This window comes from Polypterus senegalus, chromosome 4, assembly GCF_016835505.1.
Source record: "Polypterus senegalus isolate Bchr_013 chromosome 4, ASM1683550v1, whole genome shotgun sequence".
Lineage (NCBI taxonomy): Eukaryota > Metazoa > Chordata > Cladistia > Polypteriformes > Polypteridae > Polypterus > Polypterus senegalus.
Window position 1 is genome coordinate 225,257,201 of NC_053157.1, and position 15,164 is coordinate 225,272,364.

The following is a 15,164-nucleotide window of genomic DNA, read 5'->3' on the forward strand; positions in this document are numbered from 1 at the left end:
TCAGACATCCTTCATAGTCACTTGTCTCCCTCCACCCTTTTGGCAAACGGTACAGGACAATTGATACCGGCACCATTACATTCAGAGGCAGTTTTTAACCACAGGTCATAAGATTGCTCTACAGCCACTCAGGGTGATAAATACATGATCCTGTATATATTATAAATTTATTTTGCAGTCTGTGAATGTTTTGGTATTCATTGTCTTTTTTTGTCTTTTCTTAGTAGCATAATACTGTTACTAGTCGAAGGAGGACATAGGGATACTGCCTTCTCAAACCTTCAATTAACTCCAGAAAAACTCCACAGACCAACTCCATAGAATATTTACTGCATCAAAATAAAAATAAAAAAAAAAGAAAAATTGGTTTCCCAAAGCAAATCCTATCTTGTGGACAAGAAATGCAGTTCAACTGTACAGAATCCAGCAGAAGAGAAGGAAAAGTGAATCATGTGTACTGGCCAACAACATAATAAGAGTAAAGAAGATACACAGAGTTCAGCAACACAGGTGCCTTCTGATTTTAATACTTTCTGCTGTAAATGCAGACAATAGGTCTATTGCTTCATCATATGTCATTCCTAACCAGAATGCAGAAGCAACATTCAGAGTAACAGCAGAAGAACAAGCTAGTTCACATTCAAGACTAACATTTAATGCATTTAAAGAGCAACAGTCCAACACCACAGACAATTACAGAAATGTGATGAGATATCAAGTTTCAGTCAATTGTAATACAAAAGATGTTTTACAAATGCATTAAAAAGATGACAATATCCTAAAAGGTTTGAGAAAAATAGTTAAGATGGAATCACAAGAGCATAATATTCCACTTTTGCCAATCAAACTTTATTCAAAGCTTCCCTTGGTAATCAAAGATGGGGCTATGCTTGACATGGCACCAGTTGGACGCAATTTTGACGTGGGACAATTGTATGATTGCCACAAAGATGTTGTAATGCAAGGTGAGCTCACTTTTCATGTTCTCTATACACACAATATAAATGTATCCCTTTGTTTAATTGTACAATTTTGTAAGTAATAATAAATTCTGAAATAGTCATAAAACTATGAAACAGTTTTCAAGTAGAGCTATATACAGAAGAAATATGAATCACTCAGCCCCCAATTGTTTGTATTGTTGTTAATGTGTTCCCACTTTTTTAAAATTTCAGAAGAAACACATTATACTTTGGATATGGTTTTTAGCATAATTAATGATTTATGTCTCATTAGATCTAAAAATGATATGATAATTAAAATACTTCTTTGAGAAGTGTTTAACCTTGACAGATGGTCCTAACAATACTGGAAATACCTGGAGTGTGTGATGATACATTACTTTTTTTTTCCAGCTCTGATATGAAATTGTGATCTAATAATATTCATTAAAGCTGAGTTATTCAGTAAAAACACAAAAGTATGTTTGTGAGAAATTTATATTTTACCAGGTGGCTCTCATTTTTATTCTAACACAAGGAATACAGAGTATTTTTGTAGCTGTAACTTATACAGTTAAAGGGTGGATGGAATTCATCATTTAGAAGACTGATTGGTGATGGAATGAAACAAACTGAGCTTCAGGTAATCCTAGTGTTTTACTTTCCAGTTGTTCTGTGCAGGTATGTGTTACAATGCCTAGGTTTCTGTTTGTTTTCTGTGGCATTTGTATGCTGCCTTTAATTATGTTTTGCTAAAAGCTTGGTTAACCATTGACCCTCTATTATTAAATACTGTATATAATTGTGTTCTTCTGTGTATAAGTCAGGACTTGATTTTCCTGTATAATTTCCGGTATTTTATAATGTCGCTGGTATAAGTCGAATGCGGAAAACTCACGCTATTGGTCCAAGAGATTATGATATGCTAACGCCCACCTGAGAGAGTAACCATGGAGCACATATATTTTTTTTCTATGTACTGTGCCTACGTGACCACACGTTAATACCCAAACTATTCTGAAGCAACGTTTGCACTGTTTTGTGTCTTTTGTATCTCACACCCTCATACACTACACCTTTATCGTAAGAGCATCCCTTATCTACAATGGAGCGTTCGATCAGAAGAAAATATGAAGCTGGTTTTAAATTAAAAAACATTGAAGTGGCTAAAGAAATTGGTAACTGCACTGCTGCAACAAAATTTGATGTGTCTGAGAAACTGATACGTGTTTGGAGGAGGCAAGAAGATGTAAAAAAATAAATAAATAAGTGTCGCATTTTTGAAAGGGTGTATAAGTCGGGGTTTGATTTTATGATCGATTTTTTGTGTTTCAAGACCCGACTTATATGCGAGCATATATGGTAGCAACTCATCAAATAAATTGGGACTATATAGCTTTTATCATTTTCTTCTTCTGCAAAAGGTACCTGACATTAAACTGTTATAAAACCACATACATACAGGCACACTTACTGTAGATTAAAAATCAATAACTAAACTTTTTAATTTACCAGATCATTGAGACTAGTATGGTGCATTTTGTTTGTTTTGTTTATTATCCAATTCATTTATTGTTTTGGCATTTTGTGTATTTTGAAGGAAGCAGATCAGTATCACCGTGATTAGCACTCCTACCTCATGTATGCAACATCCTAGGATTGAATCCCCTGGCTGTTCGAAGTCCATGTGGAGTGTAAATGTTCTCCCCGTATCCAAGGGGATTTCCTTTCGGGTACTCGAGTGTTCATCTCATAATTCCAACAATGTGCAGATTAGGTTTACTGATGATTCCAAACCAGGTCCAGTATGCATTAACAAAGCAACTTACTTCATTTTCCATATTATTATCTGTTGCTGTGATTGCAGGTGCTCTGTCACGCTTATCCAATGTGAACACATGCACAGACATTGTGTCATAATGCAGGTGCCAAACACAGAGAGATCTAGTAGGAAGCAGATCTCAGGAGGATGTGCCGTAACCCTCTCCGTCACTGTTGCAATGAAAAAATTCAGCAAGATTTTAATTATTCTGTATGCTTCAGGCAAACACAACTGCACATCATAACTACAGTACCTGGCCATCCTTCCCAGTGTTCTTTTTTTAATCATGTTTTAATGGGTTTAACCTTTCTTATGACCGTTGAAAGTTTTTAAAAAGACACAGTGCTGTGTGTCCAAACTTGTTTCACTTTGGATATTTTGTTGATTTGATTTTGCCACCATCTGGCAGCAGCTAAATTTAGTTTTTTTGGTAACCTCGGTAGTTTTTTGTTGTAACTGAACAAGCAGGCAAACCAAATAGCCTCTTGGCAATAGGAGAGAATTGATAGAATCCATGTGATCAAATAATTATTGGAGTGGAAGAGGTCTAAAGTATGGTCTTGCAATAGAGATTAGATAAAAAAAGTAGTCACAACACATTTATGTACATAAGTTGAAGGGCAAAACTAGCACAAAATCAGAAATAAAGCACTAAAAAGCAATATGTTATTTTAACTAGATTGTTTATTAAGCTGTTCATTTAAATTATTTGGACACTGTGAGATATGTATTGTAATCTTTTATTAATGAGCCAAAACACCTCCTGATGCTAATTAACTAATAATTACAATGTAAAAATGTCAACAACAAAAAGTCAACAATTTTTCAACAAATACCTTAGAAATGACAGAACATTCACAATTTTGTATCCATTACCCCTAAAACTTTAACAGTGACTAAGTCACTGGTCACACAAACTCTATATCTCATCTGCCAAGCAAATTGTGATTGTGAATATGCATCAAGACAAGCTAACCAAAAGCAAAACCAAGGTTTAAACCACAAGTATAAAAATGGAATCCAAAAATGCAGATTCTTTTCTAAGTCTCAAAATAAATGGTCAAAAAGCATCAAAGATTTTGTTTCACTGTCCTAGTTGGAACACCTCTTTTATATTCCCCTAAATTGTCACCTGGAAAAAAGAAAATATAAGGTTTTTTTTCTTTATGTTTTACCAAAACCCATCTGAGCCCTTACTCACAAAAAACTAGCTCTATTTGTGACTTGTGTGGGGTGGCCGAACCCGGGTTCAAGTAAATTCTTTCAAATTTCTCAAACTTAAACAGGTGCCATCTTGTAACACTCAACATAAGGCAAGTGAGAACAAAACAAAACTACTATAGTGCTTAGTAACAGTAAACAAAACAATGGAAAGTTTTCCCAGAGCTTTCACTCTCCAGAACTGGTCTCATTAAGATAAGACGACTTAGTGGAGGCACCCGGTCTTTTTATAATGGGAGGACTGAAAGGGGTGGAGCAGATATTCTTTCACTGACAGGTTTCTGGGAGAAAAAAGGCCCCTCTTGCCCTGGTGGGTTACCATTTACCATGAATGAGCCTTCAAGGTGATCCTCAGACGCTCATGCGTGGCACTTGCGACTAACAAAATCTATGAGATCATTTCTGGGTTTGGGTGGTAACATATTCATTGGCATAACAATACATTACACACAAGATAAATAATTATAAAATAAAAAAATACATTACACACAATACAGAGTATTGTGTTTCTAATGTATGACTCTAAGAAGACCAGAAAAGAAATGGAGAAAAAGAAAAAATATTTTAAAAACTCTTCAAAAAAAAAACTAAAAATGTAGAAATGCATTCATGTGCCTTAAGATCCTGACTATGATAGACTTAACACAGAAAAATAAAGAGTAAATTGAAAAGTTAGATTTCCATATAGTACAGCATATGACAGTTAATGACTTTTTCAATAGTTATTCTTTCAAACACAGGAAGTCCACAGGTTGTGTGTCTTATCACCATTACTGTTTACTCTGTACACAAGTGACCTGAGACAGAACAATGACCACTGCTCCATTATCAAGTATGCTAATGACACCATGATCATAGGACGCATATCTGGGGAGGATGAAAGCCACCATCTAAATCAAGTGGACTGGATGGTAAACTGGTGCAATAAAAAGTCTCTCACTCTGAATGTTAAAAAGACCAAAGAAATGATATTTGATTTTAAGAGACAGAAATCTGTATGTTCACCTATTGTAGTTCTAGGAGAGGAGGGAGAAATAGTGACTGAATATGAATACTTAGGAGCTTACCTAGATAACAATCTTAACTGGAATACAAATACAAAAAAAATATTTTCTAAATGCAACCAGCGCTTATTTCTCCTCCATAAACTCAAATTATTTAAAGTAGGCAAGGACCTCATGTTGTCCTTTTGTCGCAGTCTGATCCAGTCTGTGATCACTTTCAGTTTCATTGCGTGGTTTAATAGTCTGACAAACCAAAACTCAAAAAAGCTCCAGCAGATTACGAAGTATAAAGCTAAAGTTATTGGGGCTGATGTAGATGATTTGACAAGTGTGTGTCAGAAAAATATTAAATGTTAAAGAAACTGGAAATCATCTCAACTGATGACAGTCATCCGTTACATGCAGAACTAAGCTTCAGTAAATCAGGAAGGATAGTTGCTTTGAAAACCCGCACAAATCGCTCCACAAACTCCTTTCTTCCTAGTGCCATATGACTTTTCAATAAGAAATATCGTAAATAATAATTAAGGTTTTGATATATATCCTGTAACTTTTTTTTTTTTGGTGTAAATATTTATTATCTAACTGCCTTACCTTAACCTTTCTTGTTTCTATTTGTCTGTTTTATTTCATTCTGCCTGTTATTAGATGCAACTGAGAAGGCAAATTTCATGTTTTCTTCTGTAAACATGACTAAATAAAGAAATAAAGGATTAATAACTCCTTCCAAAGTTCAATCTATCAAACTTAATTTTAAATAATGATAAAATTCTTTTTTGACAGATGGCACATTGTGGAATATGGATACACTCAAGAACAACCTTAATGTCACAAAGCAGACCACCACCGTGTTTAATGTCCTAACATCAGACTCCTTGGATGAGAAAGCATCTGCACTGAATGTAAACCTTCCCCTTAAAGCCAGTATACTAGCAGGTTTGGTTAAACCACAAGGGGCAGCTGAGTATCTCAATTCTAACAAAATATCAAATCAACAGTCAAGAGTAACCCTTCATTACAGCACGACAAGCAGACTGGAGCAACTTAATATAAACACACTGAGGACAAAAAAAGTTTCCAATTCTAAGGTTTTTAAGGCAAAAACAGCAACTCATGTGGTAGCAGGTGTTCTCTATGGTATTCAGGCCTTTTTTTCTTTAGATCACATTTGTACGCAAAATGAAAAAAAACTTGACTTTGAGAAAAAAGCAAAGCATTTACTCTCAGGAATAGTAACTGCCATAAAAGATGGGAAAGGAGATCTAAAACTGATAAAAGGAGAAGAACATGGAATTGCCAATCTATTCAGATGTATATTTCATGGTGATTTTTTATTTAACATCAACCCAGATTTAACAGATGTCTTTCAGATTTGCTCCAGCGTTCCTCAACAGCTTGAGGAAAATCCACAGCTGGCTGTGCCTGTGCTGGTCTGGCTGTACCCTCTGAAACAACTGAACTCTCAGGCTGCATCTGTTGTTCAGGACATCAGTGAAGATCAAGTCTCACAGTGCCAGGCTGTCATAGAAGAACTGAATGAATATGTGATCAAATGTAATGACATGATGAAAGGAGTTATTTCAATGTTTCCTGAGGCTACATATGGGATTGAAGAATTTAAAGCAATCCTTCTTGAGTACAAACAGTTCTTTCAGCGAGATCTAGCACACATTCTACCTGCCATAAGAAGTGGTAGTGCAGTGAAGCAAAAGTTGGTAGAGATTCTCAAGAAGAAAGAACATTCTCCTTTCAGTAAAAAGTTCCTCACATCATGGATTGAACATAAAGAGAAAGACATAGCTATGATTACATCTTATATTAATTTTTTGAAAGACACTCAGGTTGTATCTAGAAATGAACTTAATCAATTAATTCATAATCCTGATATTGAGCACATTGTCTGTTTTAATTTTAGCTCACTTCTTGAAGAAGAACCAGATTTATTCCATTTGCAAAATCATCTTCAATCACTACATGACACTGAGGAAGACATTCAGACACAAAACTTGAGTTCTTCATCTTACATAATGACAATAATGTGGCAACTCTGGCTGTACATTTTGCATTTTTTTTATAAACCTTCCCAACACACCATTGACTTGGTGCCTTCATCTTTAGACAGAAATGAAATGGAAATTGTGAACCAAGATAGTGATCTAGTGCAAAGTGTGGCTCAAAAGTATGATTATGAAATCATATCAAAAAACATGAGAACCTGTGCCATACAGTTTATTAAATTTTCCAAAGATAACGCTAATAGTCTTAAAACCAAATTTATTATAACATCAGTCCCTGACAATGCTTGCCCAGGATCATTCATTTGCCTTTACTCTTTTGGCGAATTAGATTGCGATTTTCAAATACCATCTAAGCCTCTGCCTCCTGCTGAGAAATGTGTGTCTAGTGATAGCATTACAGTAAAACTTGAGAATCCAACACAAAACACTCAGCTGGAGTATAAGAAAAGAGAAGATGATGAGTGGACAGTGAAGAACATCCATGACGATCATGAAGAATTAATTCTTTCAGGACTCCTTCCAGAGTCAGTCTATCAACTGCGATACAAAACTGTTTGCTGGTCAGATGTGGGGGTAGCTAGTGATGTGACTGAAATTAAAACCCATTGCAAGACCTCAGCATGTTTACCTGAGCAACAAATAGAAGAAACTTTCATAAATAAACCCCCTGATATTGAAGAGAGACTCGCTTTTAAACTTAAGTCTAAAGATACTTTGTTAAAAGAAGGTAGTCCTAATATTTATCGACTGAAGCTGAGATCAGAATACATCAACAAGTACAGGGAAATAGTAAAATGTACTTTTGGAGAAAAAATAAGCTACAGATCAAAAAGAACAATAATGCTCCTTGGAGCAACTAGATCTGGGAAATCCACACTCATCAATGGAATGATCAATTACATTCTCGGAGTTCAGTGGGACGATGACTTGAGGTTCAAACTGATTTATGAAGAAACTTGTAAATCTCAGGCTGAAAGTCAGACCTCCACAATTACTGCTTATGAAATGAAGCATCAGGAAGGTTTCCAGGTTAATTACTCCCTGACTATAATCGACACACCAGGATTTGGAGACACCATGGGGATTAAACGTGACCAAGAGATCACCGCACAGATAGCCGAATGCTTTTTAAGCCCACAGGGCATCCAACAAGTTGATGCTGTATGCTTTGTAGTCCAGGCCTCTCAAGCACGATTAACCCATGCACAAAAGTACATTTTTGATTCAATTTTGTCAATTTTTGGTAAAGACATAGCAAACAACATATTTATGCTCATCACATTTGCAGATGGACAGCGTCCACCAGTCCTGGATGCTATCACTGCTTCCAACATCCCATGTAACACAGATGACAAAGGGAACCCAGTTTATTTCAAATTCAACAATTCTGCCCTTTTTGCTAACAATAAGGAGTCTGCCTGCAGTGATATGATTTTTGATAAAATGTTTTGGGAGATGGGTACACAAAGTATGAAAAGATTTTTTGACTCTTTAGAGCAGATGAATACAAAAAGTTTACCTCTTACAAAGGAGGTGCTTGAAGAGCGTAAACGTCTGGAAACATCAATAGAAGGTTTACTGCCTCAAATCAGAGCAGGTTTGACTAAACTTGAGGAAATTAGAAAGACAGAAGAGGCTTTAAAACAACATATGGATCAAATAGAGAGTAACAAGAACTTTGAGTATGAAGTTGAAGTAACGGAAACAGTACGAGAGAGTATAGCTGGAACTGGCAAGTTCATAACTAACTGCCAGAAATGCAACTATACATGTCATTACCCATGTGCTTTACCAAATGATGAACAAAAGATCCGTTGTGCTGCTATGAATAATGGGGTTTGCACTGTTTGTCCTGGCAAGTGTGTATGGAGCGTTCACTTCAACCAACAGTACAGGTTTATCTATAAAACATCAAAGATAAAGAGGACTTATGATGAGCTTAAGAAAAATTATGAAAAAGCAACAGGTGAAAAAATGACAACAGAAAAACTATTTCAGCAGCTTCAACATGAGTTTGATGAAGTTGAAGATGCTGTTTGTAATCTCATACATACCTCTCACTACTGTATAACACGGCTTGAGGAAATTGCTCTCCGGCCAAACCCTCTCTCGACCCCAGACTACATTGACCTACTCATTAACAACGAAAAACAAGAAGCAAAGCCAGGATTTCTGGAAAGAATAAAATCACTCGAGGAGGTGAAGCAGCAGGCTGTGATAATACAGAAACTCAAAAATAAAGAAGAGCTTTTACCTTCTGAAAAAATCAGATACAACTATAAAGAAGAGAGGAAAAAACAAAGGGAAATGGTAGTAAAGCTGTTTGGGGCAGCATACAGAGGATTCAAAAATATATTCACCTAAAAAAATGTCTTGAATATCAGCAAATGTGCTGTCCTTACACTGGAATGCTTCAAAGGTTAGCTGATCAAGAATAGACCATTAATAAATTGTCTATAATGGGAACTATAGTGCAGTCCTAAGAAATTAATGCCTTGTTAAATATAAATATGACGACGTTTCAAATGATTTATCCACTACTACTAATACCAGTTTATCATAATTTACAATTTCACACTATGCATACAATATGAAGAAAACCAACTAAGATAAGCAGTAGATACAGTTGATTTTTATATTTATGGTAATGACAAGTCTGGATATCATTTAAGCTTATAATAATATACTAACTATTCAAGATTTAGAAATGATTTGTTACTTATTTGCGCTATTTTTGGATTTTATACATTTGCTCTTAATGATTCACCCTTTTTTTAGTTTCAATGCCTACGTTTTCTATAATGCTAAATACTATTCTAATTGCTTTTAGAAATTGTATTGTTATATTACTCCATGTAAAATGTAGTAAAAGAAACGCAATTACCTTGGATCAATAACGAATGTAACCAATAAAGAAATAATAACTAAATTAATGTCTTGTATTTGTGCCATTTACATTAATATTTTACTGTTAAAAAACTCCACCCAAATTTCCACCTAGATTTACATTAACTATATGATTAGATGCTAACAAAGACAAGCAGTTTCTTTTTAGAATTCTAGCACAATTCAAAAAACTTAACTCATCATTGCTAAATATTTGCTAAATATTAATCTTTGTCTCATATTCTCATTAATGTCTCTAAAAACCTTGGTGCTGTAAATAACTGTGCTCAGAGTTTTCAGTCTCATATGTCTGGATCAGGAAAGAGCACATTGTACCACTTAAACCATAAAAACACAAGAAACATTAGGTCATACATCCCAACATAGGTCAAGGATTCCAGTTCACCTGCTGTTCCAAAATATTGAAATACACTCTCAACGAAACTACATGGTAACTTGTTGAAAGCAATTATTATTCTCTGCATGAAAAAAATACATTGAGACCTTTTTTTGTAATATACTATTTTCCATGCCTCTCTGCTCTCTTATGTTTTATTGAATATTTAATTTTAAAAGAAAGATCTGATATTATGTTTTCTTGCCTACTCCAAAAATATAATCACTACTGTCCTATGTAAGCACTATGTAGTGCTCAGCCAACCAAAACACAAACTCAAAAAAGAGTGTTTTCTCTCCCACAGTATGGGATACAATTTATATGAAAAATAAGTACAGTTCAGACAAATGTTAAGCCAGGACATACCACCTTTCTAGGCTTCAGAGCCTAGTCTTTCTTATGAAATTTTCTTCAAAGTCTCCATACGTTTACCTGTGGCCCAGGTTTAGATTGTAGCAGACGTGTGGCTTTACAAGTTAGATTTCTTTTCTATTTTGGTTTACTATGACTACAGCCATTTTACAATAAGTGTACTAAGTGATAGGTGGATTTCTTTGTTGAATGAATTTCAGAAGCTCTTCTTTTTTAATTTTCAGTTTCATACCCTGTGGTGCATTACTGCCATCTTCTGTTCTATTGGAGTCTGCATCCTTAAATCTTTTTACATACTAGTGTGTTTTTAAGAATTGTAGTTCTATGTCATGAATTTCTTTACTTATATCACTCCTACCCAAAATATATGTTAAAGTAAAGTCATAAATACTCAAAGCCTTCAACTTAGTTTCAGACTCAACTCATAAATTGTGCATAGCAATGGCATGTGAAATGCTCTCTTGGATTTCAGAGTCCTTGCAATTCCCATCCACTAATTCTGTTCTGTTTTATTCTAAGTCCCTTTACAATGATACCTTCCCTCCTATGCTTTCCAAAAGAAAATACAATGAACTGAATTCTGGATTTGGAACAAATGTATATTCAAATTCATTGGATTCCACCTTTCTTGCCAAAATTTTCTAATTTCCTTTTTATAGAGACTCTCAAATTCAGACACACTCAGTAACATTTTAACATCAATATTTATTTCCTAGGCAATTGTAGAAATTCCATCAAACATTTTTTTACTACTAAATATAGCCACATGAGCTGGAACCCACAAAACACTATGGTGATGCCAACAGGAGCAAAATGTCATAATATTTACACTGAATTGAGGTATATACTATCAACTACATCTTCCACTTTTTCATCCTTCCTTCCATCCATCCATCCATCCATCCAGAAGGTGTCCAAGTCCTCTCTGTGAAATCTCCTGACTCAGTTACCAACAGGCTAGGAGGACTGTTGCAAAAGTCGTTATGGAAGCAAAAGCTTGAGAATGGGAGGAGTTTGGAGAGGCCATGGACAAACACTATCAGATGGCCTTCAGACTGTTCTGGAAAACTGTTCAACACGTCAGGAGAGAAGGGCATGACCTTGCTTAGACTATGTTAAGCAGGGATGGAGAAGTGTAGACTCCTTCTGGAGAAATTGTTTTGTGTGGAAAGAACACTTTGAGGAATTCCTCAACCTGGTGTACATGTCTACCAGGAAACAGCACTGGACAAGTTCCATGGTGTGTATCCCATCACTGTTGCTGACGGCACTGTGGTGGTTCAGGGACTCTGTAGTGGTAAAGCTGCTAGTGTAGATGAAATCCAAATACAGATATTGAAGGTTCTAAACATTGCTGAGATAGTGTGATTAATGCAAGGAAGGCAGATACAGCACATTTAGAATGTCAGACTGTTGCAGTCGTTCCCATATTTAAGAAGAGTGACTAGAAGTTTTGTTCCAACTACAGAGGGATCACCCTCCTCAGCCTCCAGGATAAGGCATATGTAATGGTGCTGGAGAAGGAATCCATCTGAGGGTTAAACCCAAGATACATGAGGAATAATGTGGAGTCCTTCCTGGCTGTGGAACAGCAGACCAGTTCTTCTCTCTGGACAAGTTGCCAGAGGGTTCATGGGAGTATGATAACACAATTCATTTGCTTTGCAGATTTAGAAAAAGCATATGACCATGTACCATGGCATATGTTGTGGGAAGTGTCACAGGAATAAATGGTAACGGGGCCACTCTTGTGTGCTGTTTGTTTCCTGTATGAATGCAATTAGAGGTGTGTCCAATGGACAGGTTATGAAGGTGCAGCCAAGGATGTGAAGGTGTCCAATTATGGAGGCTTGGGGTAGCGTTGTTGCTTTATTGGAACAATGTTGTTTTCTTTGCCTCATCTGACATTAACTGTGAGCATTCATTTAAGTGATTCTCTGCCAAGTGAGAAGTTGCTGGAATGAGGTCATAGTTCTCTCTCAGAAAAGAATGGATCACTCCTTCCAGGATAACAGCTGCTCATAATGGAGGAGTTCAAGTACCTTGGGATCTTGTTCATGAGTGATGGAAAAAGGGAACATGAGATTAACAAAATGATTGGAGCAGCAGTAATTGTTCTGCGTGTGCTACACTTGTCTGTGCTGATGAAACAGAAGCTAAGTCTAAAGTCAAAACTCTTGGTTTACCAATGAATCTACATCCTTGTTCTCACCTATGACCATGAGGTTTGGTTAATGACCAAAAGAATGAGATCACAAATACAACAATTAAGACAACAAAAAACAGATAATATGAGTGTGCATTGATATTCACCGCCTAAAGTCAAATACTTTGTAGAACCACCCATTGCTGCAATTCCAGCTGCAAGTCTCTTGCTGAATGCCTCCATCTTACTACTGGGATTTTCACCGATTCCTCAAGGCAAAACTGCTCCAAATCCTTCAAGTTTGATTGCTTACCTTGGTGTACAGCAATGTTTATGTCATGCCACAGATTTTATGTTGGATTGAGGTCTGGGTTTGACTAGGCCATTCCAAGACATTTAAATGATTTTCTTTAAACCACTCTAGTGTAGCTTTACAAGTATGTTTAGGGACATTGCCCTGCTGGAAGGTCAACCTTTATCCCAGTCTCAAATCTCTGTCAGACTAAACCAGGTTTTCCTCAAGAATGGCCTTGTATTTAGCGCCTTTCATTTTTCCTTCAATCCTGACCAGTTTTCCTGTATGAAAAACATCCCCACATTATGATGCTGCCTGTTGGGTTTACTACACGCCTGGTGTTTCCCATGATGACCATAAAATTCAATTTTAGTCTCATCTGGCCAGAGAATCTTTTTCCATGTGTTTGGGGAGTCCACCACATGCTGTTGGGCAAACGGCAAACATGTTCTTTGATTTTATTCATTAAGCATTGGCTTTTTTCTTACCACTCTTCCATAAAACCCAAATCTTTGGAGTATACAACTTAAAGTGATCCTATAGATAGATACTCCCATCTCCACTGTGGATCTTTTCAGCACTTTCATTGTTATCCATGGTGTCTTTTTTGCATCTCTGATTAATGCCCTCCTTGCCTGGTCTCTGAGTTTTGGTGGGCAATCTTCTCTTTGTAGTGGTGCCATATTCTTTCCATTTTGTAATATTGGATTAAATGGTGTTCTGTGGGACATTCAAAGTTTGGGATATATTTTTATAACCCAACCCTGATCTACACATCTTCACAACTTTGTCTCTGGCCTGTTTGTTGAGCTCTTTGGTCTTCATGTTGCTTGCTTTTAATGGTGTTGCAGACCCAGGGGCCTTTCAGAACAGGTCTACTTATACAGATATCATGTGATAGATCAGGTGACACATTGATTGCATGTAGGTGGACCCTAATCAAATTATTATGTGACTTCTGAAGGTAATTGGTTGGATCAGATCTTACTTCAGGGTTTCATAGTAAAGATGATGAATACATATGCATGCACAACTTGTGTGTTTTTACATGTTTTTTTTTGTATATACAATATGTTTTATTTTTGTTGCACTTTTAGAATTTTGGACTATACGTTTAAGGTCATTATATAAAATTCAAATGAAAATCAATTTTATTTCCACTTTACATTGCACTGTACAATGAGGGTTTATAGCAGAAATCCACCATGCATTTTAGGCACTTCTATTGTAATGTTAGCCATGTTGCTTCCAAAAAAAGATGATTGGGGGTCACAAGTAATACTAAGACTGATGGGTCTTCTTTTATTAGTATTAAAACCTCAAGTTATGGAAACTATTTCAAATAGATGCTTGGAAGTAAGGAAACAGAAATTTCATCATGCTAATCAACTGCTTCATTTCGCCATTCTTCAGCACCATGATTAGTGAATAAAAACAAATAACTCCAATACTTCTGTCTTCCTTATTTTCTCCCTATGACATATCATATTGTGAGCATTAAAATTGTCACATCAGTAACTGCCACCTCTGCTTTCCTTAAGGAGGAGCAAAATGAGACACAGTACATCTTAATCTTAATTTACTAAAGTTAACACATTTTTCACTTTATAGGGCAAACTTCTCTCTTCGCTTATCTTCCATGCCACAGTATAAATAGCAGAGAAAGGCAATCTTAAATGTTGTGTGTAGGTCAACTACTGTATAAATTTGGTTCCAAATAATTCTAAACTGTTCTTATGCATGTAGATGTGGGCCAATAGCTCAGTCTCTTTCATCCTCGAAGTGTTTTCTTCATGGCTGCATGTGGCACCCTTCTCCTGCCTAGTCTTATGATGTGCCCACATAACTTTAGTGAGGTTTTCTATAAATCTCTTGAACCTTGAACAATGGCTAAACTGCTCCAGAATTATGTTAGCATGTATATTGCATGGAACTGAAAGATTTGTTTGGAGGTTGTACATTAAAAATATCATTCTCCTTGCCTCATAAGTATTCATGTCTTTCAACCATAAATCAGGACAGGCAACACATTTAGACTTTGCAAATGCAATCAATTCTAAAC

At 36.0% G+C, this 15,164-nt stretch overlaps 1 protein-coding gene across 6 annotated transcripts in view; it reads left to right on the top strand.

Moving 5' to 3' along the window:
• LOC120528080 overlaps nucleotides 1-15,164 on the top strand; it is a 99,528-nt gene that overhangs the window by 15,060 nt on the left and 69,304 nt on the right. For 2 of the 6 annotated variants that reach the window (XM_039752082.1, XM_039752083.1), the window contains exons 2-3: nucleotides 225-965; nucleotides 5,772-9,935. In XM_039752082.1, the coding sequence (XP_039608016.1) occupies nucleotides 806-965; nucleotides 5,772-9,370 (3,759 nt within the window). In that variant the 5' untranslated portion in view covers nucleotides 225-805 and the 3' untranslated portion in view covers nucleotides 9,371-9,935. Of the gene's footprint in view, nucleotides 1-224; nucleotides 966-5,771; nucleotides 9,936-15,164 lie in introns of those variants that run through there. The other 4 variants (XM_039752084.1, XM_039752085.1, XM_039752086.1 and 1 more) reach the window with 3 other exon arrangements.